The 21,044-nt window shown below is 41.0% G+C and overlaps 1 protein-coding gene across 1 annotated transcript; it reads left to right on the top strand.

The window, feature by feature from the left end:
* The first annotated feature begins 15,699 nt into the window (after positions 1-15,699).
* On the top strand, positions 15,700-18,661 carry dio2 (iodothyronine deiodinase 2). The gene is made up of 2 exons (XM_026306447.1): positions 15,700-16,075; positions 17,014-18,661. Exons 1-2 carry the CDS (start codon positions 15,851-15,853, stop codon positions 17,596-17,598), a joined length of 810 nt encoding a protein of 269 aa, XP_026162232.1. The 5' UTR covers positions 15,700-15,850; the 3' UTR covers positions 17,599-18,661.
* The last annotated feature ends 2,383 nt before the right edge of the window (positions 18,662-21,044 follow it).

The raw sequence follows: 21,044 nt of genomic DNA, 5'->3' as shown, positions 1-21,044 counted from the left end.
GAGAAATGCATCTTGTTCACTCATTCACAGAAAACAATACACTAATTTAAATTTTCTAAGACACTTTTTTTAGTAGAACAGACATATGCAAGAAGGTGTGTCTGATCTGTGCCTGTCTGGAACCATACTAAGTGCTTCTTCGTCAGCGTTGCGTGCCATCATCCAAACGCACAGAAAAGTGAGTAAATTCTATTCTAAAAATGTTTTATGCCATTTCTCAGGGGCGTGAACAGTGCAATCAGTGCGAGGCGGGATCACATTAGCTGTAATGAGGTGAGAAAGGAGAAACTGTGCACCTCCTGACTTTCACATGGATTATGTAAAAAGAGATTTGGTTTTGACTTGAATTGTTTCATTTAAAAGAAGATATTTCAGCCTTTCTAACCATATATTTCTCATGTTTTGAGGCAAGTATTCACTGAGACTCAGGTTGTTTTATTTACATGTATGTGAAGAGAGGTGACAGAGAAGACAGAGAGCTCACCCTATCTACTTTTTTTATTTTACAAAAGCAGTGTTTTGTTGTTATGTATACAAATACAACTAGACCCTTTACAGATTCAAATGATATATTTCTCTTAGCTGTATGATCAAAACTGACAGAGTAATTTAAGTTCGTTTTGGTGTTATCAGGAGAAGATGCCACAAAACTCGCCGGCACTTTCATCGACCCCTGAGGGTCAATGAAGGCACAAACAGGATAGAAACCAATGATCTGGCGAACAAATACAAAACGAAGGTGAGTATAAATAAACAGGAAACTAAAGACATAGAGGAGCACACATTCAAGGAAGTCAGGAATATAAGGCATGGACAGGTAAAAAAAGGGGGAAAACAGGAAATAACTATGAAAGTCCAAGACCAGAAACTCAGGGCAGACCCTGACAGATACTAGAATTGTGCATTTGTAGCGAATGTGATATATCAGGAATACCTTGAGGGAATGTCTTCAAATTTGCCAGAAAGTCCAGTTGCATCACATTCCATCCTTCCCTCACTTGTGAACAAGATACTTAAAGTCCGAAAATAGTGAACAGAAGGGCAGCTAACATGCACTAGGAACAGGTCGGACTGCTGGCAATGTGATCTAAGCTCCTGCTCCAGTTGTACAGAGACTGGATAGCCCTTAGCAATAGGCCCCAGACCCCATACTCCTGTAGCACCTTCCACAGGATGTCACAAAGGAGGCGGTCGAATGCCTTCTCCAAGTCCACAAAACACATGTGAACTGGCTGGGCAAACTCCCATGAACCCTCAAGAACCCTGAAGCACCCACTGGACTATCTCTATACCCGGGTATAGAGATAGTCCAGTGTTCCACGGCCAGGACAAAAAACGTGTTGTTCCTCCTGGATCCAGATTCCCAGGGGAAAGTCTATGCTGAGTAGTGTGATCCCTCTATAGTTGGAACACACCCTCTGGTTCCCTTTCTTAAAAAGAGAGCCCACTACCCCAGTCTGCCAATCCAGGGGTACTGTCCCCAATCACCATGCGATGTTGCCAAGGCGTGTCAGCCATGACAGCCCAACAACATCCAGAGATACTTGGGGCGGATCTCAACCACCCCCAGTGCCTTGCCACTGAGGAGCTGCCAAACTATCTCAGTGACTTCAGCTAGAGTGATGGGCGGATCAGCCTGACTCCTCAGCCTCTGCTTGCTCTATGGAAGACACATTGGTGGGGTTGAGGAGATTCTTGAAGTATTCCTTCCACTGTCCGACAATATTCCCAGTCAAGGTCAGTAGCTTCCCACCTCTACTCTAAACAGTGTTGGCAGAGCACTGCTTCCCCCTTCTGAGGCGGAAGGGAACAGTGAAGGAGCAGAACCATCTCAAGGAGGATCAGAAGAAATGGACAGCATGTTAACTATGAGTGTCACTGCAAAGGGTCTGAATACTTATGACCATGTGATATTTCAGTTTTTCTTTTTTAATAAATTTGCAAAAATTTCTACATTTCTGTTTTTTTCTGTCAAGATGGGGTGCTGAGTGTACATTAATGAGAAATAAAATGAACTTTTTTGATTTTGGCAAATGGCTGCAATGACACAAAGAGTGAAAAATTTAAAGGGGTCTGAATACTTTCCGTACCCACTGTACATCAGCTTATTCAGTGTCTGTTGTTAGACTGATATGGCCTGTTTATTTAGTAGACATCTGACATTGGTATGGAGGCACGTTGTAGAACATTCCTGTTAATCCATTCACAGAATATTAGGCATACTGAAAAGTTGAGCCAAACCTGAAAAGGAAATTTGGCACATAATAAAATTAATTTTATATTTAATGTGGGATAAAGTTAAAAGCATCCTGCAGGTAAGATTTTTTTTAATCAGAAAGACATTTATTTTGTGCCAATACAAATGCCAATACACACACACACACACACATATATATATATATATATATATATATATATATATATATATGCAGGTAATATTTAAAGACAGATGTCTATGTCTTTGAAGCTTATGTTGGAAAATCAGTGTGTGTGTGTGAGAGAGCTTGAGTGAAATCAAAAAAGTTCATTTTATTTCTCATTAATGTACACTCAGCACCCCATCTTGACAGAAAAAACCAGAAATGTAGAAATGTTTGCAAATTTATTACAAAAGAAAAACTGAAATATCACATGGTCATAAGTATTCAGACCCTGTGCTCAGGATTGAGTAGAAGCACCCTTTTGAGCTAGTACAGCCATGAGTCTTCTTGGGAATGATGCAACAAGTTTTTCACACCTGGATTTGGGTATCCTCTGCCATTCTTCCTTGCAGATCCTCTCCAGTTCTGTCAGGTTGGATGGTGAACGTTGGTGGACAGCCATTTTCAGGTCTCTCCAGAGATGCTCAATTGGGTTTAGGTCAGGGCTCTGTACTTGGCCACATTCATCTTTCCTTCAATTGCAACCAGTCGTCCTGTCCCTGCAGCTGAAAAACACCCCCACAACATGATGCTCCCACCACCATGTTTCACTGTAGGGATTGTATTGGGCAGGTGATGAGCAGTGCCTGGTTTTCTCCACACATACCGCTTAGAATTAACGCCAAAAAGTTCAATCTTGGTCTCATCAGACCAGAGAATCTTATTTCTCATAGTCTGGGAGTCCTTCATGTGTTTTTTGGCAAACTCTATGCGGGCTTTCATGTGTCTTGCACTGAGGAGAGGCTTCCGTCGGGCCACTCTGCCATAAAGCCCCGACTGGTGGAGGGCTGCAGTGATAGTTGACTTTGTGGAACTTTCTCCCATCTCCCTACTGCATCTCTGGGGCTCAGCCACAGTGATCTTTGGGTTCTTCTTTACCTCTCTCACCAAGGCTCTTCTCCCACAATTGCTTAGTTTGGCTGGACGGCCAGGTCTAGGAAGAGTTCTGGTCGTCCCAAACCTTTTCCATTTGAGGATTATGGAGGCCACTGTGCTCTTAGGAACCTTGAGTGCTGCAGAAATTCTTTTGTAACCTTGGCCAGATCTGTGCCTTGCCACAATTCTGTCTCTGAGCTCCTTGGGCAGTTCCTTCGACCTCATGATTCTCATTTGCTCTGACATGCACTGTGAGCTGTAAGGTCTTATATAGACAGGTGTGTGCCTTTCCTAATCAAGTCCAATCAGTTTAATTAAACACAGCTGGACTCCAATGAAGGAGCAGAACCATCTCAAGGAGGATCAGAAGAAATGGACAGCATGTGAGTTAAATATGAGTGTCACTGCGAAGGGTCTGAATACTTATGTCCATGTGATATTTCAGTTTTTCTTTTTTAATAAATTTGCAAAAATTTCTACATTTCTGTTTTTTTCTGTCAAGATGGGGTGCTGAGTGTACATTAATGAGAAATAAAATGAACTTTTTTGATTTTGGCAAATGGCTGCAATGACACAAAGAGTGAAAAATTTAAAGGGGTCTGAATACTTTCCGTACCCACCGTATATAGTAACAACAAAATAACATATAGAATGGGAAAGATGTGATCTTTATGAAACCCTATTTCAAAATATTTGCAAATGTAAATTTCAGCTTAATGAAATTTTTAATAAAAAAGCAGAATATGCTTTATTTAAACTTAAAACAATATTTTAGGAGTCAGGGGAGAAAACTGGTAGACTCTTCCAACAGTAAGACTACGTGGTTCTCTGGTGGCATCCTCCAAGGCAATTAACTGTTTTCAAAGAATTCTATGAAAATCTATATAGATCATATGGCAATCTAAATGATTTATCATTGCAGGAATTTTTCACAAATGTAAAGCTTCCAAACCTATCTCCTGAGTAAGCTGCACTTCTTGATGAACCTGTGTCTCAGGAAGAGGTGACAAAATCCGAGCTATGACATCAGGGAAATCACCTGGAAGTGATGGGTTCCAGGTTGAATACTATAAAGAAGACATAGATCCAATACTGCCAAATGATTTTCAGTAGGCTTTTCAGATTGGTTTGCTTCCACCATCTTTTAATGAAGCACTGATTTTACTGATCCCTAAGAAAGGGAGATATCATACGGATCCTACTAATTTCAGCCTCATTAATATATATAGTGAGATACTAGCCAACAAACTTGCCTTACAGCTTGAAACTGTTTTAACAACTATTATACATACAGATCAGGTAGGCTTATAAAAGGTAGATCTTCTAGTGATAATCAACAAAGGCTTATGCATTTAATTTGGTTAAACTCTTCCAATGCAGTGCCAGTGGCCACTATCTCATTAGATGCTGAAAAGGTCTTTGACACGGTCGAGTGGGGCTTTTTACAGTCAAGCGTCAAAATTTGGTTTTGGCCATGGTTTTAATAAATAGATAAGCATGCTCTATAGCAATCCCAAAGCTGCTATCATGACGAAGGTCTCAATTCACTATTTTTTGATTTCTCCACAGGAACATGGCACGAATGCCCCCTCTCACCACTTTTATTTATAAGCAGTAGCCATAAAGGAGTTTCTCACACACAGAAAGCCTGTACTACATACAACACAACATCCAAGACTTCCAAACTAACTCAGCCTAAGTTTCTTGCCTGAAATACAAAAATAATTCAAATAATGGACTATATATCAAAAGCTCATATCAATATATGTCTTCTGCAAGAAACTCAAGTAGCTAAATCAGATAGTAATAAACTTAAATTTAAAAAGTACAGTCATGCATTCTCATCCTTCTGTAACACCAAACAGACAGGGGTCTCTATTTAGGATGACATCTAACTGAGCTGCAACAAAAGCATAATGTGCAATGGGTGTTCCAGCTGATGTAAGGAAACCCCTCTATCTCCAGAAACAACCATAATCATGGGCAACACTAAAAGCATGATGTCAGTCATTGTAAATGTTTACTGTTTTGTCTTTGGCCAATTTACAGCCTTCAGTAAGAGAAATTAGTTCAGCAGCCTGTGCAGACAGATGAGAAGTTTATTTGCCACTAGAAATCACACTGTTTTGTGACAACTGCAAACCCTACTTGATTTCTGCCTGTCCGGACATCACAGGAAGCAGAGCCATCAACAGATAACTCCTTCTCTGCATTCAAGATTGTCTGCAAGATCAGGTCTGGGAATACAGATGGTTTTCATGGATAGATGGAGCATCTGCAGCATTTTCTGTGGGAAGAAGTGTTGAATTTAAGCATATTACTAAGCGGAGGAAAAGAAACTAACCAGCACATTACACCTTTTAACAGTGATGTTAGGCATTTCAAGCAAAATAGTGTGTCATCTTAACCAGTGCTGTGTTGACAAGTATGCAGTTTTCTGTGTGTGCAATATGTGTGCAACAGCATGTGGAACCATCAGTGTTAGATCAGAATAGCCAACAAAATTGCGTGATGCTAGAACAGCTTTCTTTGCTGCAGCGACAGCTCTCAGACAGAGAGGAAGGCCTGTTGCTACTGGACCCAGCTTTGATGAAAAATAAGCAACAAGTTGTAGTTTACCGCCGTGAGGTTGGCATAACACAGAAGTCATGTAACTGTCCTTCACAATCACATTACTGACCACTGTGTATTCACTTATGTGTATGTCATGCTGGCGTGATTTATATGTGACTGGGCATATCTGTGCTAGCATGTCTGTGTGACTACTTGTCTTTTCATCTGCTTCCTACTGAAATACAAAGCAGTGTCAAAAGTCTTTGTCGAATTCACACAGGTCACACAGGGAGGTAGCAGATGTACTGTCTGTCAAGGTGAAAATTTCCTACACACTTTCCACCTATCTATTTCATGTAAATCCTGCAGTTGCCGAACAAATTCACTCTGCATCTTCCCCCTCAGTGCAATTAGTTTTTGAGAAATCGCATCCTTTTGCCTCACAGATAAACTACAGATTTTTGGGCCACAAGTCAACTAAATTAACAGGTGTCTAACTACTCCTAAAGCTACCACATGCATATAATGCATATAATACAAATGAACTAACATTTCTGAATTGAATGAATTCCTGCAGCAATGAAGGGGTTGACCTCAGTTTGGTGGTTCCTGTACTTCATTCCACATCTGTTCGTGTTATGAGCTTAGGTTTCTGTTTCCTGTCAGACTTTTATTTTGGTTTTTGGCTTCCACTTCATAACGGAATGCTCCAACCTATATTGGACCCAGCGGACAGCGAGGGGAGGATGTCGGAGGAGAGACTGAGCGTGGGGCTCCTTGGGCTATCTGTTGGCTGCCTGCAATCCTTCGAGGATTACCAGGAAATCATGGACTTGTGCTGCCGGTTGGAACAGGAGTTTCGCCACCCTCCTCGGTATGTGACAAGGGGAAGGGCAGCTATGATGGCTTCCCTCTTCTGCAACCTGCACACCATACTGAGGACGTACCTGACATCCCGTCTTCCCCTCTACGAGGCAAGGCAGTGGTGCCTAGTCTCACTTGAACTCATGGCGAGAATGCTAGAACCCAAACCCCCGGCCAGAGTGCCAGCGTCCCAGTCTCCAGTGTTCCAGTCTCCGGCGTCCCAGTCGCCCATGTCCCATTCTCCAGTGTTCCAGTCTCCGGCATCCCAGCCGCCAGCGTTTCAGTCTCCAGTGCCCCAGTCACCGGCGTCCCAGTCCACCAGCATCCCAGTCTCCAGCTTTCCAGTCGCCAGTGTCCCAGTCTCCAGCGTTCCAACCTCTGGCGTATCAGTCACCGGCGTCCCAGTCGCCAGTGTCCCAGTCTTCGGCTAGCCTGTCAGTTGGTGTGTCTGTGTCCCTCAGCACTGCCCAGCCAGAGCGCTCAGTGCCGCAGCCACAGTCCAGGCCAGCACCACAGCAGCCAGAAATGCCAGAGAACATAGCTGCATATTGCAGCCTCGACTTTGCCGTCGCCTCAAAAGACTGACCTCTGAACCTCAGTGGGGATGCTGTCATCAGCACACTGAGGTTCAGAGGTCAGTCTTTTGAGGCGACGGCAAAGTCGAGGCTGCAATATGCAGCTATGTTCTCTGACCCTCTGCCCAGCCAGAGTCCCTCCTGGCCTCCCAGCCCAGGAGACCAGAGTCCCTTGTCGCTGCCCACCTTAGAGAACCAGAGTCCCTCGTCGCTGCCCACCTTAGAGAACCAGAGTCCCTCTTCGCTGCCCAGTCCAGAGAACCAGAGTCCCTCTTCGCTGCCCAGTCCAGAAAACCAGAGTCCCTCTTCGCTGCCCAGCCAGAGTCCCTCACCGCTGCCCAACCAGCATCCCTTATCGCTTTTATTTAAGTAATTTTTTTCCTTCTTTTGACAGGATGGTGGAAGTGATTGGAAATGAAGGGAGAGAGCAAGGGGAGACATGCGGAACACAGAGCAGCCAGTCTGGGAGTCGAACCGGCATTTCTGCGTTGCAGAGTCGCCCTAACCGCTACTCCACCAGCGGGCCCCCATGTGAGTGTAATTCTGAGAGCAATCTATAAATTTGTGTATATTTCTGAGAGTTCCCTTTTATGAAGCAGCTTAAGCACACACATGGCCTTTGATGGATGGTCAGGCAGGTCATATGTCACTTAAAGTGCAATTTAGCCCTAAGGCCTCAAACTGTTCTGTAAGCTCCTCATCTGAGAGTTTGGAAATTTGATAAAACTCCAAACTTCTCTCCTACATTTTGGAATGTGGAAAATCTCTCCTGAAGTGATGCTGCAGAATCCAAAACATTGAAAAATTCCCCCTCCATTAAAACACCACTGAAAGGCTTATCAGATGATTTATAGGTGTGCTGCTTTTTGGACCTCAGCCTTTTCTGTTATAGAACAGCCAATACATTCACAAAACCTGTTGCCCTGTAATTGCAGAGACCTCTCTTTGTCTTTTTGAGAAAACCAACTGGATCTGGCTCAAGATGTCATACCACTGTGTAACTGCTGAAGCAATATGACCCTACCTCCTCTGACAGGGACTGCACCTGAATCTTTATGACAGAGCAATGGTGGAACATCACACGCACACACAAATAATGAAATTCAATTGCCTTTGAAAAATGTCATGCAGGCATGTGTGCACATACTCGTGTTACGATCTCACACAGGAAGGAACGCAGCTGAAGCTTGGAAGGAGTTTTATTCAGGTATCGTGAATAGAAAGATAAGGAGCTAGTGCTGGTCAGTTCGAAGGTCAGGTCAAAACGCTGGAGTAGAAAAGGTAATCAGGTGAGTAGCAAATCGTAACTGGTAACACAGGGTTGAGTCTCTGATGTCTCTAACGAGAACGGACAATCCAGAGTGCGATGAGGGAGTCTTTATAGCGTGGTGGAGAGCCACCGCGCAGGTGAGTGGAAACATTAATCACAACTCAGGGGAATTGGATCGGCGTGTGTGATTGATGTGAGGGTCCGGCCGGTCCGTGATAACGCGTGTGTACATGAGAGGTGCAGAGGTGGATGGCTCCTCCTCCGGAGGCTCCAAAACCATTTTCATGCATTAATTACACAATCATTAATAACACAAATGACTCAACAAAGCCATCACAAAGTATTACTGTGCTATGTGTCTTTTTTATTAGGTTACAGCAATGAAATTTCACCTTATTGAACACAGGACCAAATGCTAACCAAGTCAATAACATGAAAGCTTGTTGTGGTTTTGTTGCAAACACACTATTGGGTAAAATGAACTAGATAATGTTTGCTAGTTCTTTTGGACTAAAAAGCTGTTTCATTTAAGAGCATAGCCGGTACAACAAAAGGCTAACAAATGTAAAAGTTATACCAATTAATGTTAGCTTATTTCATTACATCCATAATTTCATATTCGTAAGGAGATGACATAGCTCCATACTTTTATCTGTTGCCTGTTTCTCCTTCTTTACTATTTTTTTCTGAATTGTGCACCTGATGGCTTTGACCTTTTCCTGGTCCATTTGGCACTCGAGAATCAACACATTAACCATCCCCCAACACTGTCAACCAGCAGTCAAGAACAGTCATCAGCAGCAGTTAAAACCAATTCACCTTGGTTCACAAATTCGTTTTGTGTTATATTTAACAATCATCGAAAAACGTGTGCGACTGTAGGCCTGTATTCACAATATTATCATAATATTGAATGAAATGTGCTTTATTTGCAAGCAATTCATGTTGTAATAAATTTTAGTCTTCTAATTAACCTGAGGCCCAACAGTGACCTTATAGTCAAACCATGACTCAAAAAGCCTAGTTGTGATCCAGGCCTTTATTTCTAAAATCCTTTAGAAAGCTGTCAACTATGTGATCATTTGCATAAGAATGAATTGTTTGATGATATTCAGTCAGAAATTAGAGAATATCATAGTACAGAAACAACACTTTAGTCACTAACAATCTTGTGTTAGCCTCAGACGATGGACTTGTTTCTGTTAGCACTAATTCTTTTCACCTTATAAATACTTCCCTTAGACTGATCCTGCCAAGATCCAGGCAATGGTTGAGTGGTCCACTCCCACATCAAAGAAGCAACTGCAGTAGTTCCTAGGATTTGCTAACTTCTACCACAGTTCATCCACAATAGGGGTTGCTATATTAACTCATCTTATGTCCACTAAGGTGCTGGTGCGGTGATCTCAAAAGATCTTCCCTGTGCTTTCTTCTCTCGCCAGCTTACACCAGCTACTACATTCTTGGTAACAGGGAGCTGTTGGCTATTGCGGTGGCACTTCAATTTCACCATCTCCTACCAACCAGGCAGCCGGGGGGGGGGGTGCTGCCCTGGCTATATGAGAATCTGGAGAAACCTACAGAGTGTGATGAGACCATCCTCCTGGCTAACTGTGTGTTAGGAATGACCAGATGGCAGATTGAGAAGAAGGTGGAGTATGCAATAGAATCGCAGCAGAGACCCGAGGAATGCCCCCCGCAAAAAGAGTTTATTCCCCAGCATCTCCGCTCTGAGGTTCTCCAATGGGGGCATAATTCAAAGTTGCCATGCAATCCAGGGGTTTGGCAGACTTTCCTTGTTAGGCCCCGAGATCTCTGTTTCCGGTTTTGATCCCTTATTTTGGTTATTTCCTGTTTTCTGTTCTGTATTAGTCCTAGGTAGCTTTATGTTGTTTAGTCTGATTACTTTCACCTGTGTTCAATTAGTCTTCAGTTCTGTGTATATATGCCTTCCTTTGTTCCTTGTCGGAGCATTGTACATGTGATGTCTACCACAGCCATTGTTTTCCCGTTTCTGCCTGCCTGATTGTGCAAGCAGCAAGGCAACTCACCAGGCTCCTGCCAGCTTACTAGACTTTGTAAATTGACTTCCACTATCAAATGGACATACAACTACTCTCATCATTGTTGACAGGTTTTCTAAGGTTGCACATTTCGTTCCACTCCCTAAGATCCCTTCTGCCTAAGAAACCACTGAACTACTAGTAGAACATGTCTTCAGACTGCATGGTATACCACAGGACATTGTTTCAGACAGAGGCCCACAGTTCTCATCACAGGTTTAGTAGGCCTTTTTCAAAGTGGTGGGAGCCTCATTCTGACATTGGGTTACCATCCACAGTCAAATGGACAGATCGAACCGGCCAACCAGGACCTAGAGACTGCCCTCAGATGCATGACCAACCGCCACTGTCCAGGTTTCTCCCCTGGATTGAGCATGCCCACAACTTCCTGGTCAACTCCACCACCGGCATGTGACCTATCATGACCCCCTACGGGTATCAGCCTCCCCTCTTTGCTGGGCTGAACACATGAGGTCTGGTGGGAGATGCGCAGAGCCCTGTCCTGTACCCCTGGCCACGCTGGATTTTAAGGTGGGTCATAAAGTATGTTTAAGCCCCAAGGACTTACCTTTACAGGTCGAGAGCAACACGTTGGCTCCTAGGTTTATTGGTCCTTTGGGATTGAGTGCATTATTAACTGTTCTGTGTTGTGGCAAAAAGCACTAGGATGCAAATCTCAGGCTATAGGAGGGCAAGTTTAATAGACAAAACAGCAGAGTCACATGCAAAGCATACGATCTGCAGAATGGGTCAATACCGATTGACCCCGAACACAGAAAATTATCAACTTTTATATCCATTCAGCAGCATTAATTTACACATCAGAGTCACTCACATGTACAGTAAATCATGCCGGCCCGGTGGCATACGTAATATAATTAGCATGTATATGACTTTTTGTCTGCTTCCTAATGAAATACAAAGCCACGTCAAAAGTCTTTGTTGAATTCACGCAGGTTACACAGGGAGGTAGCAGACATACTGTCTGTTACGTTCACGTCGGGAGTTGACAGACATCAATTTGCCTCACATTCTGCAGTCAGGCTTAAGCTGCCCCCCCCCCCCTCCTGTCCATCCTACCTTCCATATCTCTTTGCTAAAAGTATGCAGTAACAAACAGCATCAGAAACATTAATGCCTTGTTTGCCAAATCAGTGTGTTCTAGGTAAACATGCATCCAGAAATGGGCCAGGTCTTTCTGCGTAAATATCAGTTTCAAAGAAGTATCACAAGATAACTCCACATGGGTGTCCTGCTCCCTGGAACTAAGTCCTGTGATGGCATCCTCATTCTGTGGGGCAAACAGGTCCTGGATCCAGTCATACTGCTTGCTCAGTAATGCCGCAGCTGCCTCCTCAAGGCCTGCAGGTGCACTTGGTGCTCACCACTCGGGTTGCGATCTGCTTTTCCCCTGTGCCCAAATGTCAGACTATCAAAGGATTCATAGTTGTTCTGTGTCATTCTTCGGTCCCACAGTTCAAACTTTGTTCTTGTGGCTTTAATCTTACTCTGAACTTGAAGCACAGTAATTGCTTTTCCCTGGAGTGATAGGCTGAATCCATTTAAATAACCAAAAATGTAAAGCAAGTACACCAACATAGAAAACCATTCAAAGTCACAGAATCGATTTGACAATTCTCCTGCCACTTCAGCGTGCAGGAGAAGCTGCCACTGTTCGCTTCCAATCTCCCCACACAGTATGCCAAACAGGCGCGACTGCAGGCTTATAATGAAATTTAGTCCTGAGATTCATCCAAAACCTTTTTCAAATCTGCAGCCATAGTCTTTGTGGACAGAGCCTCCTGGTGGATGCTGCAGTTGACAGCTGTAACCAGCGGAGAAACATCCTTAACACATTTCACAACTGTTTTCCCACCATGGCCCTGGCTCCGTCTTTACTCAGTCCCACACATTTTGCCACTCTATTTTGTTCCACAGCTTCATTTATAGTTTGACAAACAGCATGTAGTGTGTGATCGTAAAGACTAGTAAAACAGAAAATCTTGATTATATTCATATCTGACAAAAGCAAATTTGCAAAGGCAGTGATGTCTGTGGACTCATTAACTCCAACAGCATTAAAACGGCTTGCTCGTATTCTGCTCACTAGCTGCTTTAACACATCTTCCTCTAGCCATCAATACGGCACTTCATTGTGTTATCAGACATATACATCACATTTTGTTTTTTTTGCTGCTTTTTTGCCAAAATTCACACAACCATCTCTTTGGCAGCAGGTAAAATCAGATCCTCCCGCATGGGTGTGTGGCTTTCCAGTCTTTGCTATTAGTTTTGACACTTTGGTTGACACCTCCACTGCCTTGGCATTTTCGCCTCCAGTGTGTTTCAATTGCTTTATTACAGCTCACATACTCTCGTAACTTGCTTGGACAAATACTGTCCATGTTTAGATTCTAGATGCTTACGAAGTTTAAACAATTTCCAGCCCATGTTTGCTAGCACGTTCGTGCAGAGAACACAAACAGAGACAGCAATACGTACTCACTTGAGTACTTTCTTCGTTTCCTTGTTTTTTTTTTCCTGTTGCATATCCATCTTGGGTTTTTGATGAATCTGCAGTTAAATCGTCATCGCCACCATCAATCTGCCGCCTATTTCTTCCCACCACTAAGCACACATCCACCGTGCTGCCAACTATTTTCAATGGAAAGTAGCTAAATCCGGTAGCTAAATGACATCATGCATCATTAGCATATTAATGACATCACCACATCGAATTTGCCAGGCATAGCCAAGGCTGGGGCCAAGGCTTCCCCTTGAGCTGCCACCAATCCCTGTACAACCTGCATCTGCAGGTGAGCTTGGTCCTGCACTAGAGCCAGGGGAGTTCACGTGTGACCCCTAACTGATCCCTTACTAGGGATGCCAAGTTGGCCACTATCTGGGCCAGGGCCTGCTGTTTGTGAATCTGGCATTCTCAAGAAGAGGTAAGTAAAGAGGTCATGTGAGAGATCCAGTGTGCACAGTGTTGGCAGGTGTTCAAGATGCATTTATTTACAGAAATAGGTGAATCAACATGTTGTGTATGAGTGAAATTGTCCAATAATGTTTTCCACACTCCTCTGCCTCAGCCATTCTGTTGTCCTTTGATCTGCACCTATTAAAATAGACATATACTCATTTAGCCCAATAGATCCCTGCTAAGTCATTCTCCTGCACCCTCATTCTCCACATCCACCAGATACAGAGGAAACCAGAGTACACGATGACAACCCACACAAGCACGGGGTGAAAAGCATACTCTGCACTGTCTCCACAACATGAAGCACAGCGGAGAGGGCTTTGTGGTCCATCAATTTTTTAAAACTCTGTCAAAACTGGCTTCAGTATTCTGGTTTTGTGCTTTTATGTTTATGGTACTTCCTGTCTGTTACATTCCCACTTACCTCATCTTTACATTGCTTGGACACCTGATTGCTTTCACCTGTGCCCCATTTACCAACTGCCAGCTCTGCCCTCAGTGCCAGATTGAACCTTAAGATGTGCAGTTTACATATGCCTTTATAGCTGTGAGTTACAGAAGCCTTTATTTTGATTAATCTGTCTAAACCCAATACATTTGCCCTTTAAAAAAGTGGAGGCTCACTTTGTCTATTTGGCACAGATTGGCTTTGTTATAACCTTTTTAAAAACTTTAAGTGACATACCCCAGGCACCCTAACCGCAGGTCTGGGTCTGATGTTCAGCCAAGATCAGAAAAAAAAGCAAGTCCTTCTGCTTTTCAGCCAATGTCATTTTAGGAATATCTAGAATGTTTATCCAAGCTCATTAACCTGTAACTCTCACGAGACAGTATAGTCACTAGAATAGATGTAAATGAAACTTTAGTAAGAAAGGAAGGTTGTGACGGATAAGACAGTGATGTATCAAACAACTCTAACTGTATCTGAGTAACGCTCTAATGTAGCCTTGTGGAACTCCAAGATTAAGATACACAATAGTTAAAAGGAGTACTGTTTTATGATGATAGGAGTCAAAAAAGGAAGAGATTAAGAAGTTTAGTTCAAGAAATTCAGGTTGATTAATTTTTTTTCACAGGCAAGAGATCTTCAGTATTGCACTTTGATTCACTTAATCTCTGTTTTAATGCTGTGAATGCTCTCTCTTTTTGAGAGTAAACCCTGTGGCTCTACTTATATGGGTGCACAGCTTGATATGAGAAGATCTCATTTGGTAGAAAGGGCCATGCAGGAGTGCCTCCTGGAGATGTTCTCACAGTGTGTTTTAATTATCTGTTTCATTGTTTTATTTTTCTTAATCTATTTTCTATTATTTTTTCTTCCTTAATGATAATGGACTCTGTGGTTACGATGGGATGTCTGATTGTAACATGACATATGGGCAAAGATCATACAGGATTTTAGGATTGTGATGGCTTTTGAAAGTAGAGGCATGTGGTCTTTGAGATAAAAGAATTATGCATGTGTCAACAAAAAATGAAAATTTGTTGTTAAACCGTAAAACCTATTTACCACAATTTACCAGTGTAAAAGAATCAGTCATTAGTCAATTCTGAACACACAGACATGATGTACATATTCTTAGATTCAGTGTCACTTATGTCAATATGTCCAATCTCATTGAAACACATTCTTCTTCCTTCTTATTTTCCTTTGGCTGCTCCCTTCAGGGGTCGCCACAGCGAATCATCTGCCTCCATTTAAACACACTGTCATGTTGTAACTATCATCTTCTAACATTTTTAGTTGTTGTCCTTCAAACATTCTACTATATGCATTGATATGGGTGCCCTATACACTTTTAACATATGCACTCCTGTGTAAAAGCAGTTCTGAGATTAATATATACAGTAATAATATATATTAACTTGCACTAGGCTATATAAATGCACGTTTGTCTTAATTCTTTTATACATGGCCAATAAAATTAGAGAGGCCTGATAGGGTATAGATTACGAGACAAAAGGGGAAAAAATGTGCAGCTTCAGCCTCGATGACTTATTTGCACAGAGGGAGGGAGGAGAGGAAGGAGGGGCCACAAGGTAAGCATGTGTCTATGTCTGACGTCAGAATCTCGCTCCAAAGATCAACGTAAGGCTTAAAATGTAGTGTTAATCATTTCAACCATAGGGCTTGAGCTCTAGGAACCTTGAGTCGGTGTGAACCCGTTGAGCACTCGAAGGTTAAACTATGCGGGGAGCAATATAAAAATAATTCGCTTCTGGTCGTCTAAACGCAGAAAGTAGAAATGGGAATGGCGAGTGAGGACCTGCTTGTGACACTACAGATACTACCAGGTTTCTTTTCAAATTGTCTCTTCCTTGTCCTCTACGACTCTGTGGTACTCGTGAAGCGCGTTGTGTCGCTCATCAGCTGCTCCAGCTCCACCGGTAACGGAGAGTGGCACCGAATGTTGACCTCAGCGGGGCTCCGCTCCATCTGGAATAGCTTCCTTTTAGACGCATATAAGCAGGTAAAGTTGTTGCCAATCAAACTGTGTTGATTTATGGGTCGTTTAATTGAATTACTTATTGTTGCATTGACAACAATTATCTAAACTATAAACTACTGCAAAGTTTAAACTTATACATATTCAAATTCTGAGGGGTCCCGAATAATATTTCATTTTTTTGTACATACTAAGTTTCGTTTATTTTGCAGTGTTTGCAGTCTGCTGTTCCAAAACACAGAGTACTCAACTTGTGCACTATACAATTAAAAACAAAAATGTAGCGCATTAATCCAGATTGTTGATTAGTTTATATAGTTGGGAGTTCCATAAAATTCAAATCCAATGTTAATACTAATAGAATACTCAGCTATTTAAAAAGGACTAAATATGCTTTGTGTTTTTGTGCAGGTAGCTGCGTGTCCTCTGTGTAGCTCCAACACTTAATTTGTCAAACTTCATAAACTACAATGTATTATCATATCATGCCCGCATAGGTGCTACAAAATTGACAGAGTGGTGAGAGAGATTGTGCTCCTGAACAGACTATATTTACAAGGGTGACTTCAAACTCATGTTATAAAAAACAAACCTAATTGTATCTCATACTTACTACATCAGGTTGCTGACATTGCATCTAGTTATATCTAGATGCCCAGCGCAACAAGCTAAACTGAGGGGTGACAGTTGTAACTAATCGATTAATAACAATTAATAATAAATAGGCCATCAGAACTGCAATTACCCAATTAGAGGTTTTGTGATATATATATATGTATATGTTATATATACATATATATATATATAGCTGTAGGTATTGAAATACCACTGCAGTCAAACATACAGTTCAGATCAGCAAAAATAGTTTAAAAAAAACCTAAACAAAACAACACAAAAACACTTCTCAACACACAAAAGCCCCACTTCACTTAAAACATTAATTGCTATTTTTACCTTTCTAGGTGAAACTTGGCTGTGAGGCACCCAACTCCAAAGTGGTGAAGGTGCCTGATAATTGTAGCAGCAGTGTCAGTAATGTGACTAATGTGCCATCAGGAACCAGGACCCAAAATGAGAATGAGTGTCACCTTCTGGATTTTGAGTCATCTGATCGCCCTCTGGTGGTCAACTTTGGCTCTGCCACCTGACCCCCCTTTATCAGCCACCTGCCAAATTTCAGGCAGTTGGTGGAGGATTTCAGTGATGTGGCTGATTTCCTTTTAGTGTACATTGATGAAGCTCACCCATCTGATGGCTGGGTGGCTCCTCCTATGGGCTCTTGTTCTTTCAGTGTACGGAAACACCAGAACCTGGAGGAGAGGCTGGGAGCAGCACGCAAACTTATTGAGCACTTTTCCCTCCCACCACAATGTCAGCTGGTAGCTGACTGCATGGACAACAATACTAATGTTGCTTACGGTGTCTCCAATGAACGGGTGTGTATAGTACAACAGAGAAAGATTGCCTACATGGGTGGTAAGGGACCTTTTTTTTACAATCTGAAGGATGTGCGGCAATGGCTGGAAAAAGCCTATGGTAAACGGTAATCAAAAAGACAAAGATGATGTATACCTTTTTCCAGTTGGGGCAATAATAGCTCATTTAGTTTTTTACAAGCATAAAAGACAAAATCAAACAGGTGGTTATGGTAATGTCATCTGCCAAAATCTGTATTGTTAAGCTCCAGAATTTTCTTTTTTTTTATGGTGAATATAATCAAGACATATCCCCTTGAAAGTTTTTGTTTACAATACTAAATCATAATAGATTTAATGTGGTTATTATTTAACAGTTAAAGACACTAATGTAAATATGAAAATGTATTTTTTTTGCATTATAGTTATAGTTATGGTACATATTCACATATTTTCCCTCAACAAAAATTCACAACTGGATTGAGCTGTTTTCTGACCCACTGACACCAAGACAGTAATATTGTTCTTAAGTTATTCCTTGTGCTTTGATACGATGCTTAGTTATATAGGAAAACAAATCTTGTCTTAGGTTTACAGGTTTCTTGCCAACCGCATAAAGTTTTCTTCTGGATTTTATTGTATACTGCTGCGTTTATTTAATCCTGTACTCTCAAGCCCAAAACATTGATTCTGCCACCACCAGTATTGATGGCAGGAATGACAGGTTTGGCTTAAACATTTACATGCCATTTCGGGTGCTTTCACACCTGCTTTGTTTGATTTAGTTCACAACAGACATTAATTTCACCAGATTTTGTTTACAACCAGACCAGTTGAATGTGACCGTAGTCTTTTCCAATGAATTTGGTCCAAATTAATGCTTTCTGTGTTGGTTCATTTCTGGTGGGAAAGTGATGTGACATTAATCCTGACTAACTACAAGGAGTATTCTAGCATCGTTTTTGGATAATCCCCATATATTTTACCATAGTTATGAACAAAACACAAATCTTTTTTCTGTTTTTAATGTTCTTTTTCTGACGTGGCGATTCCTTTCATAAGTATTTTTTTGTCGAATTTCCTATTTCATCCCCCTGGTAATCAATAAATTAAATGCACTGACAACACAAAGAACATCTGTTATCTGTGGCAGCAGCACGACTCGAAAAAAACCATCCTACTCCTACTGCGTAGAGAAAGCCTTATCTCCTACATGTAACAAGCTCTAGCAGAGAAGGTAACTGCAGTAGCGTTCATTTAGCCTTTCATTTACAATTCTTTCACTAAAAAGAAGGATGTATGCTGCAAGAAACAAGAACCAGAATTAATATTTGTGTGACTTTTCACCAATGACAACAACTGAGCAATATGAACTGAAAAGTGATGGCTGTATTTCTGCTGGACAGATTTGTTTTGTTTTGGTGGGGATTTGTTATTTTCCTGAAATCTTTTAAGGTTATCCAACATAACTGTCGTTATAGATTAGAATAGATAACACTTTACTGATCCCCTGGCATAGAAATTCAAAACAAGGAAAATCATCATAACAATAGTAAAATAAAGCTTAGCTTAGCTTAATTTTTATGATCCTCTTCCATGAGTCTCATGGAAAAATATTTCTCAGCAGTCGTGTTTGCTTATTGGTTTCGTTAGGATCTCTAATTATACCTTAACCATTGAGTGAAGGGAACATTATTTTATGACTTGCAGCCACTAATTGTGAAAAAATCCAAAAACAGGCTTGAAAATGTCTTATCAACTCATCGTCCATCTGATGTCAATCTCCATTTACCTTTTTCTGTAGCCAAAACTATACCTCACTAGTCATTCCCATGTAAGGCATTGTGAAGTATTACATGATGTATTACGCTTCATAATATTTAATCCTTATTGCCACATTATGTCCTAAACTGTGACATGTGGGCTAGAAATATTTTAAAAACAATAAGACACATTCAAACGAATATGTAATAAAATTTTTTAGCAAGTTTTAAATTCCTGATATAATTTTGCTGAAGCTCCATTCACGTGGAGAAATATGTCTAGCTACATATTTACTTGTCTCACTGAGACTCGCTATCAGGATGTTACGTTTGCATTTTATAGAAAGCATTTGATGTAACTAATACACACATTTTTAAGTGACTGAAGGTTTGTTTTTATACAAGAAATGTTCTGCACTATCGTCATGGAATCAGAGGTTTGAACCGGATCCAAAACACGTCGAACCTAACATATATAATGAAGCACCTGAGGCCACAAACAATTTATAATTTGATTTTGCTCCCTAACATCCCTTACATGTCTTGGATAACCAGTATCATGAAGTTTTGAATTGGTTCTGTTAATTTTCGATGTACCTATGCTTCTACCATCATGTTCATGTAACTAAAATGAGATGGAACAGTGACACCTATTTAGGTTAATGTAAGAAAATATAGCCATACTACTACAAGCTATTTCCAAATATTAAGCATGAAAGTACAATTCTTGCAAGTACAAGATGAACCAACTTCTAAATATAGGGTGCAAAAATTAAGTAATGTCAGACTCTAAGGTGAAATGTCATGGGACTAGACTTAAATTGTAAGATTTTGATAACATCATTAACAGTCTTGAATATGTTCATTATATACTGTTGAAGGTCAGTAAGTCACATGGTATATGTTGAGGTCTAAAAGCTGTCCTATCAAGATTTGCCTGTCATTTTACTAAAATGATAACATTAAGCACTAGAGGCCACACAGATGGCTTGTTTTCGTCACAGTGACAAAGGTGTGTAAATGAAAACCATTGACTAAAGAGTTCTAGACTCCGTCTCTGGTTGGATAGTAAACAATACCTAATCAATGTGATACAGATCCATTACATCAGCTTTCATAATAAATGTGCTAAAAACTACCATCATAATTGATAAAGATAAAGATGTTTTCCATTTCTTCTACTGGACTTTTTCGTTAGTGCTTAGCACAATGTATTGTTTTTTTTTTCTAATTTGTCAAAGGAAAGAGATGGAGTGCAAAATAAAGGAGAATATTTACTGCTGAAAGCATTTATATGTTGTCTCTATGGGCCAAGAAATCTTGTCAGGACACTTTATTGAATAAAACAAATTGCCACATAAATCAGAAAAAAACTTATCAGCTGCTATAGCTCCAAATAATCTTAAACCTAAAAGATTAAAGTAAAACCTGCTAAATATGATGCATTTGGCTAAAACTTGCCACTGCAGCACCAGTAACAGTGAAGTAGGATAATGTCTGCTAGTTTCATTGACAGCTCTATGCCCAAAACACTGTACAGCTGTTTCTTTGTTATCCATAGTTCCATATTAATATTTTGATTTTTGTTTCATCACGCCACTAATTTCCACAACATAGCTTATTTCTTTCTGGTGCGCTGGTGCTACGTGTTGAAACTGCATCATGTTTAAAATGAAAGCCGCCACATGTTAAAATGGGTCAAGGAAAAAAAAAAAGTTGATTTCTTTCAATCCCATATATGCAAATTTGAATTTTTTTTTCGGAGGGAATATGTGAGCCGAGTAGTGTCAAAAATTGGCAGCAACATTGATGCTG

The sequence above is a fragment of the Mastacembelus armatus genome, chromosome 22, assembly GCF_900324485.2.
Source record: "Mastacembelus armatus chromosome 22, fMasArm1.2, whole genome shotgun sequence".
Classification (NCBI taxonomy): Eukaryota; Metazoa; Chordata; class Actinopteri; order Synbranchiformes; family Mastacembelidae; genus Mastacembelus; species Mastacembelus armatus.
Note: the sequence above shows the minus strand (reverse complement) of the source record. Positions and strands in the feature narration are given on the sequence as shown.